The sequence below is a fragment of the Panthera leo genome, chromosome F2, assembly GCF_018350215.1.
Source record: "Panthera leo isolate Ple1 chromosome F2, P.leo_Ple1_pat1.1, whole genome shotgun sequence".
NCBI classification, from domain to species: Eukaryota; Metazoa; Chordata; class Mammalia; order Carnivora; family Felidae; genus Panthera; species Panthera leo.
Genome location: NC_056695.1, coordinates 15,465,991 through 15,487,578, shown reverse-complemented (window position 1 = coordinate 15,487,578; position 21,588 = coordinate 15,465,991). Strand labels below are relative to the sequence as shown.

Genomic DNA, 21,588 nt, shown 5'->3' with positions numbered 1-21,588 from the left:
TCCACCTAAGCAAACAAGTACCCTTGTATTGCTTTTCCTATGGTTCTGATAAGCTGTGCTTGATTATTTTAGTGTTGACCTTCAACATTTGAAACTATTTCTTCATTGGTTTTGGTTGTTGAAATGTCACCTGATAACTTGACTGTGCATTTATTTTTATTTTTTTAATGTTTATGTATTTTTGAGAGAGAGAGAGCATGCTCGAGTCAGGGAGGGGCAGAGAGAGGAGACAGAGGATCTGAAGAGGACTGTGCGCTGACAACAGAGAGCCCAGTGCAGGGCTCAAACTCATGAACTGTGAGATTGTGACCTGAGCTAAAGTCAGATGCTTAACCTACTGAGCCACTCAGGCACCCTTGACTATGCATTCATATATTGTGGGCATTGATCTTTATATTGTTATTACCAAGGCTTTCTGGGTTAGCCCTCTAGTATAATTCAGTTTCACAAAACTGTGGGTTCTGATTTTTTATTAAACATTTCAAAATCAAACAATTTAATCAAATGTAAGAAATGATGAGTTAATGGAATTGATATCTCTTCCATGAAGTCCAATCAAATCCTATCTGTAAAATAAATTAGCAACTGATCATCTCAGAAATTACAAAAATCAGTTGCATGGTTTTCTATTTTAATTAAGGAATTGAAATAACTTTCAATTATGAATCGATTTCCCTCTTTCAGAATTGTCTAAGCTGTTTAAACATTCTTGACTGGCTTTCTCCTAAGATACAGTGCTCTTCTTTGCCTCTTTTGTCCCTGTAAGTGGATTTGCTCAGAGAATGCAAAGCCTGAAAAGTTGTCATTTCTCCTCAAGTGGGTAGATGATTCTGGTGCCCCATCCTCTGACCAGCAAACCAAATACGGTAGCCCTAAACTAATACCTAAATTAGGCAAGTAAAGAAAGTATGAAAGCAAATGAAAAAAAATATCTTAAAAGTTAGTATTCTTGAAAACTTTTTGGAAAGAGAAATCGGGAAAGAGCCACAATTAGATTTGTATTTTAGATGATCCCTGCTAGTGATCTGGAGATCAATAACAATAATACAGTAATAACAACAGCTAACATTCTGAGGGCTTGCTATATGCCAGTCATTGCCTTTAGTTCTTATTTGTCACATGAAGAAATTTCAACGGTGTATCCGTTTTACAGGTGAGAAATCCAAGGCACAGATAGGTTAAGTAAATTGGCCAAAGTCAGCAAACTGATGGTAGTTGGTAGAGCCTGGAACCTGAACTATCAATAGCCATCAGGAGGCTATTGCAACAGTGTACATGAGAATGGATGAGGGCTTGAACTAGGGTCAAGTTCATAAACGTCTTCCAGTGCTGTAGTTATTGTGGGGCATGGTTGAGACTTGTTTTTTGTTTTGGTTTGGTTTTGGTTTTTGGCTTTTGTTTTGTTGTTTTTTGCTTTGGGTTTTTTTTTTTAATATGCCTTGACATTATTTTACTGGTGCCAAACTGGGCATCCGTCCCAGTTTAAAAAAAAAAAAGCTCAATCATAGACTTCTCTGAGTAAAATCCTACATGGATGTGGTTTGGCTTCTTATCCAAAGAAGCACTTACAAATCACTCACTTGATCAAGGCATTAGTATAAATCTGCTAATGGAATTGAGTTTACAAGGCACATTCCACAGACAAAAGCTTTATTCGGATGACACGATCACAGAGATGAACTGACAGCTAAAGGTTCAACTGGAATATGGCTTCAAAAGTTACTCTCTATGGGTGTGAAGATATAGTCATGTTCATTTTGGTTTTGCTATGATTCCATGCCAATAATGGGGAAATTTGTGACCATTCAGCATTGCTGGCTTTTACATTGCGTTACTTTTAATACTTTGATCAAAAGTGCTTGAACAGTGATACCTTCGCTACTGCCAATTGCCATCCTGATAGAGACAAAACATTTCAAGAGTAAAGGCTTTGTTTGTGAGCTGCAAAGTTAACAGAACTTTCTAGAGTGGTATGAAAGTTACCAAGGAACAGAGGGTTGAATCATTGATAGACTGAAAAATGGCATTTTTATGTAGAGATTTTTCATTGATTCTTTGTGAGGCAGGTTTATGAACACCAGATGCCAATCACACAGCACCAGTGGATTTGCAAGATTATAAAACTGGGGAGAAAGTGAAGGTTAATCACAGGGTACAATAGAGATTACTTATGGTAATGAATTGCATAATTTTTCTAGACAGAGTTGGATTAATGTTCATCCTGAAAAGAGATTACGATAGTTGCGATTCTTGCAGTAAACAAATATTAAGCAGATCATTTTTGTTCAACATGTGAATCAAGAGTCCTAAAGAATCTATGAATCATCATACACAAGGAGGAAAAAATTAACCGACTCCCTGACTGTAAGCGTGAGATGCACTGGGGTTTTGTGAGGAAACGGAGGCAGTGAGCTCTGCGCCACAGTTTCTTTGTCCGAGTGCAGCCTTGAAAAGACGCTCAGGGGCCCCAGTTGTCATAGTCCACTGGCTGCAACTCCATTTATAAAGAACACCCTGCCCTTTCATGGGTATCACAGAAACCAACTCTGCCCGCCTCATTAGTACATCACCTGGAAGTGATGAGGTATCTCAGGTGGCACTGTGTGTCCGTATTTTGTACAGTTAACAGAGTCCGACCCTGGTGTCTGCTCTTCTCTTTTGGAGTGTGAGTGGGAAGGGTGCTCCTTGTCCTTGTGGGGAATCCCAGCCTTTTTCTCTGCTCACCCAATTAGGAATGTGGAGCTCATTTTTAGAATCAATCCTTGATTCATTTGTAGAGTGTACTTTTTTGCCATCACCTACATGTTACAAGACATTGCCTTCTATACATGGCTTTAATTTTAACACTAATATAGCATTTGTTTTTAAACTTCAAAAACAATACACTGAGAAAGGCACATTGCTTCTGTGAGATTCTTTCCCAAAATGTTACAACCTCAATCTGATCATGAGAAAACATCAGACACCCCAAATTGAGGGACATTCTACAAGTAAATGCCAAATACTGTTCAAAGAAGTATGTTTGTATCATGCAAATTAGAAGACACCAGCTTCCAAACTCCCATAATCTCACCACCAAGCGTAATGACCATTAACATCTTAAAGTATCCCCGCCCTTTCTCTTTGTATTATATCCCTTACCACATTTTTTTGAGGAAAATACTGTTGTGCCTATGGTTACTTAACTGCTTTATTAACTTACAGATATATACATATGTGTGTGTATATATATATAGTATATATTGTATATATATGTATGTATATATAATATATACTATATATATATACACGTATATGTATATATCTGTAAGTTAATAAAGCAGTTAAGTATAATATTCAGTATATTAAGTGCATATAATATATAGTATATAATTATAATTATAATATATACTATATATAATATACACTTAATATATACCTATATTATATAAGTATATATTATATATATATTTATATATAATATATACTTATATAATATAGGTATATTATATATAGGTATATATACCTATATATAGGTATATATACCTATTAATATAGGTATATTATATTACATATATATAATATATATTATATATATATATTATATATATTACCTATATATATAGGTATATAATATAGGTATATTATATATATACTTATATAATATAGGTATATATATTATATATATAATAATATATACTTATATAATATTAAGTATAATATGTATATAATAATTGCATATATATAATTGCATATATATAATATTTGCATATATTGCAAATATATATAATATTGCAATATAAAATTGCAATATTTATAATAATTGCATATATGTATATATATATATATATACATATAAAGAGAGAGAGAACAAATTTCTCCAAAAAGTCAATACTGATGGATTCTGTGAGTGTCTTATAGTGGCCTATGGTGTCTCTGTGTGTCGATAAAGACTCAAGGCAAGATAATCTTCACAGCCTTCACATCACGTCATTGCTTCTACCTGCCCCTCTTTGCACTGTGAAGCCACTGGACATCATCAACTCAGTCCGCCAGGGTCTTTGTACTCAGGAAGTGACTCCATATGAGGCTTCAGTTCCTCATCTTCATGAGCCACATTCATGCATGGAATTTTCATGATTTGCCCTAATGAACCTCTCGCAGACATGGAGGATAAGAAGTGTCTTGACAGGTTTTCACATTCTATGGACAAGTACAAGTGAATATGGTGAATTCACTACTGCTTTCTCTGATCCTTAAAAAGTTGTCCATCAAAATGCAGGCAGATGATGACCAGAATACATACGATGACTCTTAGGCTCCACACATCCACCATGGAGCCATGTCACTTTTGGCCCTGGAAAGAGTTCCAAGGCATTATAAGGAAGCTGCCACACAAGGCATCCAACTTATTGCCAAAGGGGAATTCATTGCTGAAGCAAAAGTCTGCAGCCTTGATGTTTATGTCAGTTTCCAATAGTTGGTTTTCTGCCTTTAGGTCTATGGACAGTACCCTTTTGGAGGCAATACTGTACAGCAGACACTCTCTGGCAGAATTTTCCTGGGGCCCCTTTCTCTTTCATACTGCCATGATCCACTAGGTAATTGAACAGCCCTTCCTCACTAGCGTCTCCATGACAAGGTAGACTGTTCCTGTCTCCATCATTTCAAATAATTTCATAATGTTGGGGTGATCCAAGGCCCTCAATATTTTGACTTTATAGGATACTTAACAGGATTGACTCCTGTTAATGACCTTCATGACCATCTCTTTTCCAATCAGGATGTGTCAGGTTAACTTCACCTCGGCAAAGATATCCTTCCCAATGGTAGTTGCCAACCTGGGTCTTTCCCTCAGCAGAGATGACTGAGAGACCCGGCAGTGTGTTACACTTACTTGGAGACAGCATGTCCCAATGTCAGCTTAAAACCGGGAAAAGCTAGGGAGAAACTTGACCCAAATTACTTCAAAAGAAAATCACTTTCAAAGCATACCTGAAAAACTGATCTTTATGATGGAATCAACATAGTGCCAGACAAAAATAAAGGTAAACAAAAACATTAACAAACTAAATTTTAAAAATGCAAAAAAACAAGAATAAAAAAATAAGAAAAAGATTTAAAAAGAATTTCTTTTAGGATTAAATTTTTCACTTTTTCTTTAAAGTGAAAATAATTAATAGATAAAGTAGACAAAAACCCTACAATGCCAAGGAAGAAACTAACTTTAGTCAAAGTCCCCACAGGTCATTGAAAACCAGCTTCCCGAGCTAGAAGGTACAAAATCCTCCGCCCAGCCAACATCTTAAATAGGTGCTTGGGATTCCCTAACAATGGCTTCTTATGAGGACATAGCAAGAAACTGGCTTATCATGGCCAGAGATAAGGCACAGCAATTTTCTCACTTTTTGGATTCTAGAACCCTTTACTCTTTTTTAACGTTTTTATTTCAATTCCAGTTAGTTAACATATAGTTTCAGGTGTAAAATATAGTGATTCAACACTTCTGCACATCACCCAATGCTCATCACAACAAGTGCACTCTTTAATTCCCATCATCTATTTAACCCATCCTCCCACCCCTTTTCCTCTGGGAGCCATCAGTTTAGAGCTCTTTACTCTTAAAAAATACTGCATTCTGTATCAGTTTACACACTGCCCAATACTAATACTTTAGAATTGTCTATATTTTTAAAAAATATTAATTAAAATGTGAACTTACATAACAATTTCTTGCTTAAAGTTTATTATATAGAGAGAGATATCTATATCTATAGAGATACATATGCTCTATTTTATAGGGCAATTTGAAGTTTACAGAAGAACTGAGAGGAAACTGCAGAGTTCCCATATAACCCCTCCACCTTCCTATCCCCATAATTTCCACAAATATTAACATCTTGCATTAGTATAGTATATTTGTTACAATTGACCCAATATTAATACATTAATATTAACTAAAGTGCTAGTTTGCATCAGGGATCATTTTTGTGTTGTACAATATGTGGGTTTTGACAAATGTATGACATATGTGCATGGTTACAGTAACATACAGAACAGTTTCGCTCTAGTAAAAATCCTATGTGCTACACCTGTTCATCCCTCTCTCCCCCAAACCTTTGGCAAGTACGGATCTTTTAATAGTTATAGTTTTGTCTTTTCCAGAGTGTCATAGAGTTGTCATTATACAGTATGTAGCCTTTTCAGATTGGCTTAGTTCACTTGGCAATATGTGATTAAGGTTCTTCCATGTCTTTTTGTGGCATGATAGCTCATTGCTTTTTATCACTGAATAATATTCGACCAACCAGATTTACCACAGTTTGTTTATCTGTTCACCAATTGAAGGATATCTTGATTGTTCCCAGGTTTTGGCAATTGTGACTAAAGTTGCTATAAACACTTGTGTGCAGGTTTTTGTGTGGACACAAGTTTTCAACTCATTTGGGTAAATACCAAGGATCACAGTTGCTGGGTCATATGGTTAGAGTATGTTTAGTTTTATAAGAAACTGCCAAACTGGCTTCCAAAGTAGCTGTACCATTTTGTATTCCCACCAACAATGAGAGTTTCTGTTGTTCTGCATTTTTGTCAGCATTTGGGGCAGTCAATGTTTTGAGTTTGGCCCTTCTAATAGTTGTGTACTAGTAGCTCACTGTTGTTGTAATTTGAAATTCTCTGATAATATGTGATGTGGGGCATCTTTTTATGTTTATTTGCCATCTGTATGTCTTCCTCAATAAGATGTCTGTTCAGATCTTTTGCCCATTTTTAATTGTTTTTTTTCTTATTGTTGAGTTTTAAGAGTTCTTTGTATATGTTGGTTGTTAGTCCTTTATCAGGTATGTGTTTTGCAAAAATTTCTCTTCCAGTTTGAAACACAGGTTTTCATTCTCTTAACAGTGTATTTTGCAGAGCAAAAGTTTTTAATTCTAATGAAGCTGTTTGTTTTTTTTTTTTTTTTTTTCATGGATCATACTTTTGATGTTGTATCTAAAAAGTCATTGCCAGGGGTGCCTGGGTGGCTCAGTCGGTTGGGCGTCCGACTTCAGCTCAGGTCATGATCTCACTGTCCGTGAGTTCGAGCCCCACGTCGGGCTCTGTGCTGACAGCTCAGATCCTGGAGCCTGCTTCTGATTCTGTGTCTCCCTCTCTCTGGCCCTCCCCCACTCACACTCTGTCGCACTCTCTCTCTCAAAAATAAACATTAAAAAAAAAAAAGTCATTGCCAGCCCCAAAGTCATCTAGATTTTTCTTATGTTATCTGCTAGGACTTCTGTAGTTTTGCATTTTACAATTAGGTCTCTGATCTATCTTGAGTTAATTTTTGTGAAAGGTATAAGAATTGTGTCTAGATTTCTAGTTTTGTGAGAGGATGCTATTATTCTACCCCCATTTGTTGAAAAGGCTATCCATTCTCCATTGAATTACTGTGCTCCCTTGTCAAAGATTGGTTGACTATATTTGTGTTGGTCTAATTTTGGGCTTTCTCTTCTGTTCCACTGACCTGTTTGTCTATTTGTTTACCAATAACACACTGTCTTGATTACTATTGCTTTATAATAAGTATTGAAGTGGAGTACTATCACTCCTTCCAATTTGTTCTTGTCCTTCAATATTATATTGGCTCTTCTGGGTCTTTTCCCTTCCCATATAAGCTTTAGAATATGTTTTGTCAGTATCCACAAGATAACTTTCTGGCTTTCTGGTCAGGATTGCATTGAATCTATAGATAAAGCTGAGAAGAACGAACATCTTGAGAGTATTGAGTCTCCCTATTGATGTGCATGGGATATCTCTCCATTTATTTAACTTTTATTTGATTTATTTCCTTAAAGTTTTGTAGTTTTTCTTATGTAGATTTTGTACATATTTTTTTAGATTTATACCAAAGTATTTCATTTTTATGGGTACCAATGTAAATGGTCTTTTATTTCAAAGTCCACTTATTCACTGCTGGTAAATAGGAAAGCAATTTATTTTTGTGTATTAATGTTGTATTCTGCTACCTGGCCATAATTGCTTATTAGTTCCAGGAGGGTTTTTTTCTTGTTGATTCTTGGAGATTTTCTGTATAGACAATCATGTCATCTGCAATAAAAACAGTTTTAATTCTTCTACCTTGTATTTTCTGTTCTTGTGTTATTGCATTTCAGTATAATGTCAAACAGGAGTTGTGAAAGGGGTATCTTTGCCTTGTTTTAGATCTTAGCAGGGAAGTATTTAGTTTCTCACTATTAAGTATGATGTTAGTTGTAAGGTTTTTTGTAGATGTTCTTTATCAAGTTGAATTTTCCTCTCATCCTGGTTTTCTGAGAATTTTTTCATGAATAGGTGTTACATTTTGTAAAATGATATTTCTGTATCTATTGATATGATCAGATGATTTCTCTTCTTTATCCCTTTGAATTAATGGATTACATTAATTACATTTAATTGATTTTTGAATATTGAAGCAGCCTTAAATACCTAGAATATATTTCACTTGCTCCTAATGTATAATAATCTTTTCTATACTCTGTTGTGTTCAATTTACTATTATTTTGTTGAGGATTTTTAAATCTATGTTATTTTTGTTGATCCATAATTTTCCTTTTTGTCATGTTTTTGTCTGGTTTTGTATTAGAGTAATGCTGTCCTTATAGGATGAGTTAGGAAGTGTTTTCTCTGCTTCTCTTTTCTAGAAGAGATTAGAGAGAATTGGTAACATTTCCTCAAATGTCTGATAAAATTCACCAGTGAGCTCTAGACCTGGCGCCTTCTGCTTTGGAAGATTATAAATTATTGATTCAGGGGCACCTAGGTGGCTCATCGGTTAAGCACCTGACTCTTGGTTTCAGCTCAGGTCATGATCTCATGGCTTTGTGGGTTCAAGCCCCGCATGGGTTCCGTGCTGGCAGTGTGGAGCCTGCTTGGGATCTTTCCCCCTCCCTCTCTCTCTGCCCCTACCCTACTTGTGCTGTTTCTCTCTCTTTCAAAATAAATAAACTTCAAAAGATATTTATTGATTCAATTTATTTGATAGATGCATACTAATTCAGATTACCTATTTCTCCTTGTGCAAGCCCTGTGGAGCCCTCGTAAGTCTGGCCCCTTAGGAGATTTTATATCATAAGTTAGTCCTTGCTCAGTCTCCAGCAATTGGTCAATTACCCTTTTCAGTGTCTCTCTTAAAGACTCCAGCAGCAGCCTCTGTTCCCAGTAAGCTATGATTTTCTGTATTCACCTGTCTCTATAGCTTTCAGGGCAGTGGTTTGCCCGGTGGCATCAATTCTGTAACGAATCTAAGAGGAGTTATTGATATTCAGTTTGTTCAGCTTTTTTCTTGTGGTGAAGATGGGAGTGATGCCTTCCAAGCTCCTTATATAGATAGCAGGGAGAGTTGATGAAGAAAACAGTTCATACAGAGAATAAAAGAGAAAAACCATGTATGTCACAATGTATGTGAATAGCCCAGAAAACTAATCCTGTTCTGTATAGCACAACTACTTTCATATATGAATGGTAAACATTTAAGGTTAATATTATCATTCTCAAGTTAAAATTTCTTTTTTTATTTTTTAATGTTTATTAATTTTTGACAGAGAGAGAGACAGAGCATGAGCAGGGGAGCGGCAGAGAGAGAGGGAGACACAGAATCCAAATAGGTTCCAGGCTCTGAGCTGTCAGCACAGAGTCCGACTCGGGACTCGAACTCACAGGCCACGAGATCATGACCTGAGCCGAAGTCAGACGCTCATCCAACTGAGCCACCCAGGCGCCCCTATCATTCTTAAGTTAAAAAACAACTGAGTGTCTACATAGCTAGTGTATTAGAGTTAAAATCCCAGTATTAAGGGTGCCTGGGTGGCTCAGTCACTTAAGTGACTGACTTTTTTTTTTTTTTTGCTAAGTTTTTTTTTTTTACTATAATTTATTGTCAAATTGGCTAACATACAGTGTGTACAGCATGCTCTTGGTTTTGGGGGTAGATTCCCGTGTTCTATTGCTTACATACAATACCCAGCGCTCATCCCAACAAGGGCCCTCCTCAATGTGACTGACACTTGAGTTCAGTTCAGGTCATGATCTCATGGTTCGTGAGACCAAGCCCCATGTCAGGCTCTGCACTGACAGTATGGAGCCTGCTTGGAATTTTCTCCCTCCCTCTCCCTCTGCACCCACCCTGCCTCCCCCACTTGTGCACATGCATGCACAAGAACTCTCTAAAAAAAAAATCAAGAACTTGGGTTTAATCATTGAGAACCTTTTATAAGCTCTAATTTGTAAAATTTACAAGATGTGTCCTTGTAGTGTCTTAAATAGTAAAGAGGATATTTGAGGAAATATATACCATCAGAGTGGGATTAAGAGGGGGTATGGACCACAGTTTTTGTTTTTTGTTTTTTGTTTTTTGCATTTTTTTTAATTTATTTTTTTATTTTTTAAATTACCCACTGTTGCTTCAGAACCTGTTCTTTTTAAGCTTTGGGACCTGATCATTCCCAAGAAACATTAGGCATCTATTCTCTCATTCAGCAGTGGGCAGTGGGTATTTCATTTTCAAAGTCACAGAGCATGAGAGAGACAAATAGCAGTATTTACACTGTGCCATATGTCAGCAGGCCTTTCCGGATCATTATGGTGATGTCTTTCCTCTCTAAATAATTTTTACAAATGTACTGATGAAGACAGATTTTTGTGGTCTGTCTTTGATGGGTCATAAGATGAACCAGCACTATATTTTTTGCTGAAAATATGCGTAGTTGTGACATGGTATTTCATACTTTTGAGCTTATTGCTGCCAAAATGAACATAGCTGTAAGAAATGATGATCCTCTCATCTTTGTAACAGTAAAATGGCTTCCTAATGTGTTTCCCTAACTCTGAACATTAACTTAATATTCCCTGGATTTCTGAGCTCAATCCTTTCCCCCCGCGGAAATCCCGTGAAGAATACAGCTTTTGACCAAATGACAGAGCATAGAGGATGAAATTAGTTGCATTAAATTACGATATGACAAAAAGCCTTTCAAAATCTTTGTCACAATGCAACATTCAAGCAACATTAAACAAACCAGAGTAAAAATAGACCAAGGAAGAGAGTTAATATTTTTAAAGGAAATCTTGTGAACTAAGATCACTTACGAATTTTGAAAGCCATTGATTTATAGCCGGTATGCTATGGCAGTTTCTAATTTGGAGATCCTAACTTACAATCATATATGTTGTCTCCTCTTGTTTAATCTATGGATATAGAATTAACTGTTAAAATACTTTTTTGGTACACTTTTAAATTTCTCAAAAACACAAGTCTCCATTGGGAAAGTTAGCATTTAAGAAAGTAACAGAGAAAGGGAGGAAGCATAAGATATACATTTTTATGCAATGTTTATTGTCTTTCTAAGTATATGTATTTAAATAACAGCATACACTTTATAAATTATTATAAAAATCAATTTTATTCTAAAAACAGAAAGAAGAGTTTTGATACCTTTTTCCTTTATTTCTACCATACTTTGGGTTTATTTTGTATTAGTTTATTTCCTTTTTCCCCTGAAAGATCTGATGTTTATGTTTTAAGTTTAATTCTACCATGTTGGGATGTGGGAAAATAAAAGCTTTTGATAGGGTTAATCTAGCTACATAAAAGTCCATGTTGAATATGATCATAATCTTGAACTTTGATTAGGTCTGAGCTAGTAATATCTTGTGATTAATCAAAATGGGTTGTACTGCCTGTAGTATAAGTCATCTTCACAGATGGGATAGAGAATTATCAGAGTTCTCTTGAATATTTGTTTTAATCCCTTCTAGGATAAAATGGCTTTGGATTTTTTTTTTTAACTTTAAACCAGATTGAGTTCACCAAATAAATGAAGAAGAAGAAATTCTGAAGTCTAGTTTTGCTAGGATTATAGGTCAAAAAAGAAGGAACTTGTTTTTTAATTCACAATATTTCAATGTTTCGTTGAATGTGTTTCATATGTTGTCTTGTAAAATTTAATAAATATTCCTATTCATTTTGTAGTTGAATAAAAACTTTATGAAAGGATATAACAAGATATACTTCATGGAAACAATGTTGAAGTTTTTACTGTTCCCAACAGCATAAAAGATTTTTCGAGATTATTAATTGTCCCTCTTCTAATGATATAATCCTAGTCTAAAGTGATATCTGATAACAAAAAACTTTACTTTGGCAAGTGAACTACATGACATCTAACACTCAGAACAGTACAGAGCTCATACATAAAATGGTTACTAAGTGTAGCTGTCATTTCAGTCAGCCATTTGAGTCTTACAAGATAACAAAGTTCTTCAAAAAGTTGCTCACCAAAAGCTATGAATTGAACTGTATACCCCAAAACCCACACATACTGGTGGGGCTCAATAAATCCATGTCTTTGATTATATAAGAATCATTGAATAAAATAACTGGAATTAGCTGTGCAATTCATCCATTCACTTCTAGAGTGGATTCATAACTCACATGTATTAAAATAGGGACTTAATTTTTTCTTGTGTTTGTTTGTTTGTTTTTCTCATAGGAGACCTGGTGAGCCTCCATTGATAAAAGGCTGGCTTCCTTACCTTGGAGAGGCCCTGAACTTCCAAAAGAATCCTTTAGGTTTCATGAAAACACTTCAAAAGCAACATGGTGACACTTTCACTGTTCTCCTTGGGGGTAAGCAGCACTTCTATAAGTACCTTCCATAAGTCATAAGTTCTTGGGGTGTCTGGCTGGCTCAGTTGGTAGAGTGTGCAACTCTTGATCTCAGGGTCATGAGTTCAAGCCCCGCACTGAGTGTGGAGCCTACTTAAAATTTAAAAGAAACAAAAAACAGAAAAGAAAAATGCTTAAAAAAATAATAAATTCTCAGTTGGTTTTTTTCTCAGTTGTTCTTAAGCTGTATTTTTCTCTAGGCAAAATATGGAATGGTTATATATTATTGTTTCATTTGTATGCCAGTACAAAAGAAAACTATTTCTTTGAGTACAGTAATTTTCACATTAAAAACAAAGTTTTTACACAAAGTGTAAAAGTCTTGAGGATACCTAGGGAACCCTGCTGTCCTCCCATCACCTGCCATTTTGGCTTCATTTGGCTTGGTTTTAAGAATTGTTCGGGGCGCCTGGGTGGCTCAGTCGGTTCAGCGTCTGACTTCGGCTCAGGTCATGATCTCGCACTCCGTGGGTTCAGGCCCCACGTCAGGCTCTGTGCTGGCTGCTCAGAGCCTGGAGGCTGCTTCAACTTCTGAGTCTCCCTCTCTCTCTGCCCCTCCCCCACTTATTCTCTCTCTCTCTCTCTCTGTCTGTCAAAAATAAATAAACATAAAAAAATTAAAGAATAAAAAGAATGGTTCAAGGGGGAAAAAAGCTAAAATGTATTAACAGACTTTATTTTATAGAGCAGTTTTAGGTTTAAAGAAAATTGATCAGAGATTACCCATATATCCTGTTTCCCTGGATCATAGTTTTACTTATTATTTCCTACTATAGCATATCCCATAATTTGTCACAGCTGATGAGCTGATGTTGATACATTATTAAAGGTCTGTGGTTTACATTAGGGTCCACCCTTTGTGTTGTACAGTTCTTTGAGTTTTGACAAATGTATGTCATGGATCCACCATTCCCTGGATATTATTCACTATCATAGAGGATAGTGTAACTGCCCCCCAAATACTCTGTGTTCCACATACTCATTCTGCTTTCCTCCCGACCTGATCCCCTAGCAACCACTGATCTAGAATGTATTTTTTTACAATGTATTTTTAATTTTGAAGTGTTTGTTATGCTTCTCACTTGAATAAAATGCTTACAAAAGAAAAAAAGAAAACTACAGCAAGATTACTAAACATCCCAGTATCATAGGGCTGAGAGGAAAAGTTGGAATGCTTCTCTCATCCTCCTTTAAGGCCCATGTTGTCCAGCTGTATGAGCTAAATAGCTAAATAGCTGCTGTGTAACAAACCTCCCCCAAATTTAATGCCTTAAAGCAACCAATCTTGCCTGAATCACTTTTGTGGCTTGAGTCATCTGGCTGCTTAACTGGGAACTGGATGTTCCAAGATGGCTTCATCACGTGCCTGGCTGGGCCTCTGTGTCCACACGATGTTTCATTCTCAAGAAGTTGTCCTTACATGGCAGCTAGTGTTTCAGGTGGGTGAGACGAAAAGCTGCAGAGCCTCCTGAGAACTGGGCTGAGTTATTACAGAACCTCTCTTCCACCACATTTTATTAGTCAGAGCAGTCGTAGCCCAGCCCCAACTCAAGGGTAGGGAAATAAACTTCACCACTCTCTGGGAAAAATGGCAGAGTCCCATTGCAAAGGAGCATGTGTAGAGAGATAGAAAGAGTTTACTGTAGCCATCTTCACACAGTCTTTTATATCAGCTTATCACTGGACTAGCTATTTCTTTTCTTCACCTTTCATGTCCTATGTCCCAGAAATCTGATCTCTACAGATTAGATTATCTGCACTTCTTTGCCCTCTGACTTCTAGTGGAGCGTGCTGGAGGGAGGGCAGGAAAGGCCTTTCCAGGCTGTCCTAGCTCCCCATCTCTCACTGGGCTGTGGCAACACAGTTCACTCGCCTTCCTTTCCTTCCCAAGAAGAATGAAGCCATCAGGTATGATCTCAGACCCTCACCTATCTTCCGGATATCCTTGTGTCTCACAGCTATCCTCCCTACATTTTCCCTAATTTCAAAGAATGTTTAAGACAATTACCTGTCCTCGTGACCATAACGTCCTGCCTCCAAAGGTCCGGTTTCATTATTTATTCTTCCCAAACATATATCTTCATTTTTCTTTCCCTCTTAGGCCCTTACATAAAGCTTAAAATAGCCATACTTAAGCTTCTCCTATATTCTCCTTCTAGGTACCTTTCATTTCTTTTTTTTTTTTCTCTTTTGCATCCAGATTTTTTAAGTTACCTACATTTTCTCCCATGCTTGCTTATCTCCTAGATACCTCCTACTTGGAACAAGCCATCTGCCTTGCTGAGGACATTAATGGGCCCTCACCTGACTAGACCTCTCTACTTTGCTTGACCATACAAATCCCTCATTCCTTCTCAGAACGCCCTATTCTTTCACCCTGGTGACACTGCACCTCTGGTTCTTTCACTGACTCTGAGCATTCCTTAAACTGGGTCATCTTTACTTAAACACCTTTCTTTGCTCAACCCTTTTACCTTCCTCTAACCAGTCTTGGAATTTTATGTTCTGTTCCTAAAGAATTTAGGTAATTTCTTCTTACTGCAATTACTCTGTTGAGTATCAGAAGCAACCTTTTGTACATAGAGCAACTTCATTTCAGTGCTGCCATTTTAATGTAATTGGGAGAAAAACAACGACCCAACTGGATGAAATTATCAGCACGGCTTGCCTTCTTGCATGAACAGGCAGTATCCATTTCATCACAACCTAGTGGCAAGTCTCTCCCTACACTCCGATTTCAGAAAAACTGAAATGGAAAAAAACATCATGCATCTGGGGCAACTGCGCTATCTAATGGAATCCTCACAAGGCTCCCCAAGACTGGGCTACCCCACCTCTCTGGCCTCGGCTCTTGCTACTGCTTGCCTTGTGCTTAATGCACTATTAATACGCCAAATTGTTTGAAATTTCTCTCACACACGATGCCCTTTTGTGCCTGTGTTTTGTCTTGCTGTTTTTTCTGCCTGAGTGCCGTTCTTCTGTTTGTGAGTCATCCTGAAAAGATGACTGACACGGGTTCATCTTTTGAGGTCATAGTCACATTACACTTCCTCCCCAAAGCATCATTGACCATCTCTTCTCCCCTGTTATGTTTAACGCCTCTTTTCCAGGCTCCTATTACGCTCAGTATCACTCTGTCATGGCATTTAATAAATTGTGAATTTATTGTTAATTCATTTGTCTATTTACCTTCATTATTCTTTATCTCCTCTATTGCCAGCATTTAGACCAGAGCTCAGCACTGATTGATTCACAATAAATATTTGATGAGGATATTCCCAATACCTTAGGGCTGATGAAACACTTACTATAATACAAATAAGGGCCATACCTGGTGCTTCTATTCTAAGTGATCTTTTGGCTTCATAATAACAAAACTATATTCTTCACTTAAAAAAAAAAGAAATCACTCTTACTTAAAAACTTAAACTTTATGTTCTAATGAGTAGACACAAATTATTGATCGTCTCAGTTTTCCCTTTTAATACATTATACAAAAATAACCTGAGATGATTAAGATGATTAAACAGAAACTTGTGGTAGAGTTGGATAATGTTATTCACTGTTCAAAAAAGAACCAATTTCCACTGACACTTGATATCTTAATCTTAGACGCTAAGAAGCTTGTTGAATTTCTGATGTCTAAATAATTTGGCCATGGTTATGCTTTTGAACTCAACAGTACACAACCACAGTTGAATATGTACCACTACTCCCCTTTGGCTCCTTACCAGAGTTTGTATTAATTCCTGTCAAGATACCCTGTTAACGTATTTGCTTCTAATGATCAGTTTGCAAAATAGCTCCTTTGGAAAATGTGAAATGAGGAACGGGGCCTTCCACCCTTGTCCCGTAATATGATTTCAGTTACTGTATGCTCTTGCATGATGAACAAATGATTGTCATCCCCAAAAGTCTCAAGGGACACGGATGTCATCTTAATAAAGAAATTAAAAGGTACATCTTTTCATGAGAAACCACGTAAATTCGTGCCCTGTCGCAGAAAATAGTTCTCTAATTGGTTTTGTGTGGTGGTGCAGAGGAACAGTTTTCCCTAGATGTCACCCCAGCGAAGCACCACTGTACATCATTGTCAGCAGCTAGTGAAATCTCCCTAATAAGAGGGAGAGTATAAAATGTGGTCATCCTCATAAACTAAAAAGTTCATTCATATTTCACTTTTAAACTAATATTTTCAGCTTGATGTTTTAAAAAATTCTATTGAAAAACTAAGCATGGAGATTAAAAGCTCATAATTAAGGAAAATCTCTTTAAAATCCAAATTTATCTCATATTTGTTGACTAGGCATTTCTATATCTAAAGGCTCAAATAGTTGTCCTGAATTCCCATGGATATATCTCTGGATAGCACCAAATACCTGAAATGAAAACATCAAAATTCAATTTATAACGATCCAGTTGTCAGACGTTTTGTGTACAAGACAACTGGGTGAATAATCTAATTTTTCTTATATTTACTGACGTACTTTGCGTTATGTAGCTTCACCTTCCTAAAAGAAGTGATTTCGAAAGAAGTGAAAAGGCTGCCGAGTTAGTAAAGGATCATGCACAGGTTATACAGGAATGCTAGAATTAATATCTTTAGACTCAGTCAGCTCTGAAAAGGGACAAGAATGAAATTATTGTTAAAGAAGACATTAAAAATTTTGAGCCCATTTCAAATTTATTGCTCTAAAAGATAATTATATATGATATATATTAAATAGTGCATATAATATTACATTATATATATATATATATATATATATGTGTATATATACATATATGTAGCAGAAGTGAGCCCCATTTTGACATTTCTATTTTAGACAAATGCAAACTCTGAAATTCTTTAAATCAATATTTCATATCAACTGCTGACAGCATTCTTTTCTCTTTTGGAAACATGGCAATGGATATTGTTTCTACCTTGTGATCTTTGTAAACTAGGCAACTTGCCTATCAACACTTGATATTCATTTACATAAAATCACACTGGAGCAAAAGTTAATTTTGCTCCAAGAATACATGGCCTTCAGAATAACTTTTCAGATTTCCTTTGTTAAAAAATTTAAATTCATTTTATGAATGTATATGTGTTTTCCTAACTGTCTGATTAAGGATTACAAAGAAACTCTGGTTTTGCATCTCACATTAGCAGATGGTGGACAGATGGTTTAAATTAATATTAATTTTGGAAAACTTAGCTTAAATTGTTTATACTGAAGATTAAAAGTTGGAAAAGCCAACTAACATCTCCAGGGTTATTAGTACTTCCAAACCCACTTGAAAAGTAAAATCCAGAAAATCAAAACGTCTACTTTTAAAGCAATCAACATCTTACTCAGAAAGAGAGTTGGGAAAACACAATGCCTTGATGTTGAAGAAAAATTAAAATAAGAATGAGAAAGAGAAAATACAGATCCTGGAGTATAAAGAGGCTTGACAGGAGTGAGAATTTCATTTACAAATAAATTGATTTTAACTAATCAGGAAGGATTTTTATAAAGAACCTATATGCCATAATTGCTTATTTTAAAAAACAATTTATCAATAATTGGTTGCTAATTAGCTTTTATTCCTTTTATTTGAAATTAATCTCATTGTTTTCTTCCCATATCCTAACCAGCAAGGAGAGAGAGGGGCTATATGTGTATTTGTGATGAATCGTAGACAAAAACTCTTGCATGCACACAGGCTCGATCTACTTCAGTAGGCCAATGGCCAGTAGCTCATGCTGTCATGGCTGAATATAGTTTTGTCTTTCCACTTAGATTTTAATGAATGTAGACAATTGGTAAGAAAAATTCAAACTATTCTCTAAAAATTGTGTGTTTTACAAACTGAATCTTTTATACATTCTCTGAATTTTAGTGGCTAATTTAAAATAACCCTAAAGATATTTAACAAAATCTTCTCATTTAGTGAAAGGAGGAAAGTATGAATCACCACCTGTGAAAATACATAGCTTTGCCTAAAATTACATCTTTTGCAAAATAAGAGAATTCACTCTTTTTTTCCAATTATTTGTCAGGCAGATGCTGGCAATTTTATTTAATTAAGATGCTATGGTAAAGCAGGTGTCATAAAATATGCTCAACTCCAGTTGAGTCCTTTTTGCTCTCCCTAGGGGAAAAAATCCAGTTTACTTTATAGACGCAGCTTTGGGATCTGACCAGAAGGAATAGACACTTCTAGCTTTACCCTCATTCCTATATTGGCCCCTTATTAAATAAGTGAAGGAGAAATACAATATATAAAATTCAAGACGTATGATATATTTTTAGAAAAACATCATAACACATGTACATTAATGTATACTTAAAAATTACGTTTTAAAATTGTAAGACAAAAACATATTATCCTGTTTCAAGAATTAGGTTGCAGATTATTCAAAACTTTGTCCTAATCATGTACCACATTGAATTTAATATCTGTGATGCTGCTTGAATTACCAATAAATAACAAGTGAGGCATTGTTGGTCTAAGAAAGCTACACACACATACACACTCACGCAAAGAGGAATGATAAAGTGAAGAGGAAAGTGTGTATGACCTTACAAATGTTAATGTCTATGAACTGTTTTCTAGAAGACAATACAATTAATAGATATTAAAATTTGTAGGGTTATCTAAACTTCATGTCTGTTCATGGAAAGAAAGGACATTAAATGCCCATTTTAAATACTCTTTGCATAATACTTCGAATTAGGAATCTTAAAACAGCACTCTAGTGAGAGGAAGTCAGCACTGCGTAAGGAACGGAACAACGAATGGAGAGTGACTTCTTGTCCAGGCTCTGCCACTAAAAATGGCAGTGGGATCTTGGCCCTTAACCTCTCTTGACTTTCTTTAGCTTTTTCAACTGATTAATTTAGAGTTGATAGTTGAACCATCAATGATCACCTGGGAACTGGGAACTCTCCCAACTCCAAGAGTTCCCAAGAGCTGGGAACTCTCCAAGTTTCCTGCCAGTTTTGAGAGACCAACCATAGAACGGCCATGTTCCTCAGTGTGCTGCCTTAAATCACTTCAGGCCCCTGTCAAAAATAGAGACTTGTAGGTCCCACATCTAAACCTTATGAATCAGAATCAGGCAGGAATCTGTATTGTTAACCAGCACCCTAAGTCTTTTAATGGGGTAAGTGTGGACAACACTGATCTATGAAAAGACCAAATGTCAGCACCTCAAGGAACTATCTTGATGATAGATAACTCCAGGCAGACTGAAGCAGATTTCCCTTTCTCTTTCTGCTACATTGCGTTCACATCTCTGCTACAACACCATCCACAATGATACAATGATTTCTTTGCATCTTTTTATCTTAAGAGGAGAGAGATCCAAATAAATATCTGGATCTCAATAAATGTTGAAGGTAAGGATGAATGCATGAATGGACAGGTTCTAGTTTGGAATTCTGTTTTAATCACAAATCAGTAGGTAACCTTGGACATGTTACTAAATCTCCATGAACCACTATTTTCTCATGTATAAAAATGAAAATGCTGACATTTTGATTCGGTATTAGTGTTGCATCGAACATTAACTTGTGAGTACTGGCCTCATACCACATACTCATTTATCTGAGTTAAAGGTATTGTATCCAACCAAAGCTAAGAAGATACCAAGTATGAAATAGCTCTTTATGAAGTGTAAATAATAATTTGTTTGTTTGATGTTTGTTTTCTGTTTGTATTATCGTATGAGAAATGTTTAAGTCAAGAGATTCTGAGGATATTTCAAGGGTAGTTTAAATACTTGGGTACTTAATTAAAATAAGACAGTATCTTTTTAAAAGTCATTCAGAATTTAAGAATATTTAACTTAAAGCCTTTCCTACTATCTCCCGTTTTTAAAGGAAACAGGTATGGAATCTGAACAAAATGGATTTTTATTAAACTTTGCACCTTTCTAGATGTTGTTAAGGTCTTCCTAATTTTGATTAAAATATTTTCAAATTTCAGGTATATTGTGTGTTTTGCTACCAAAAGAGCTCATATTCTCATTTATTTCTTTTAGGAAAGTATATAACATTTATCCTGGATCCTTTTCAGTACCAGTCAGTGATGAAAAACCGCAAATTAAGCTTTCGAACATTTACTAATAAACTCTTAAGGAAAGCATTTTCCATCAAAAAGCTGGAAACCAATGATGACCTGAACGATGAACTTCACATCTGCTATCAGCTTTTACAAGGGAAATCTTTGGACATACTCACAGAAAACATGATGCAGAATTTAAGACAAGTGCTTGAACTCCACCTACTAAAAGCCACAGATTGGGTCATGACACCGCTGTTGGCATTCTGCAACTCAGTGATGTTTGAGATCACATTTACAACCATATATGGAAAAAGTCTTGCTGGTGGTACGAAGAAATTTACTACTGAGCTAAGAGATGATTATTTAAAATTTGATGACAAATTCCCGTATTTAGTATCAGACATACCCATAGAGCTTCTAGGAAATGTCAAGTCTATTAGAAGGAAACTTATAAAAAACTTGACATCAGAACACTTAGCTAAGATACAAGGATGGTCAGAAGTTGTTCAAATGAGGCAAGATATCCTGGAGAAATACTATACGCTCGAGGACCTTGAAATAGGAGGTAAGAAACTTCTGGATGATTACTTGTCTAAAATAAAATAATTTACAATAGACCTTTGAAATAAAAAGACAAAATGGTGACCTTGAAAATTTTTATGCTCTTTCTAATTGGCTAATGATAAAATGTTTTACTCTGAAACAACCCTCTGTGATAATTGATTTTTTTTTTTTTTTTTTTTTTTTTTGCTGAGGTGGTAAAACAAGATACTTAATGGTGATAATGAGAAAGAGTATAACTAAGCTGCATTTACTCCTCTTATCTCATCCCCCACCTCCCCACCCCCCACACGCACATTACA

The 21,588-nt window shown here is 35.8% G+C and overlaps 1 protein-coding gene across 1 annotated transcript in view; it reads left to right on the top strand.

The window, feature by feature from the left end:
* LOC122210892 (cytochrome P450 7B1) overlaps positions 1-21,588 on the top strand; it is a 173,097-nt gene that overhangs the window by 129,207 nt on the left and 22,302 nt on the right. Inside the window, exons 2-3 of the mRNA XM_042923836.1 lie at positions 12,510-12,646; positions 20,703-21,290. Coding sequence (XP_042779770.1) covers positions 12,510-12,646; positions 20,703-21,290 — 725 coding nt within the window. The remainder of the gene's footprint in view (positions 1-12,509; positions 12,647-20,702; positions 21,291-21,588) is intronic.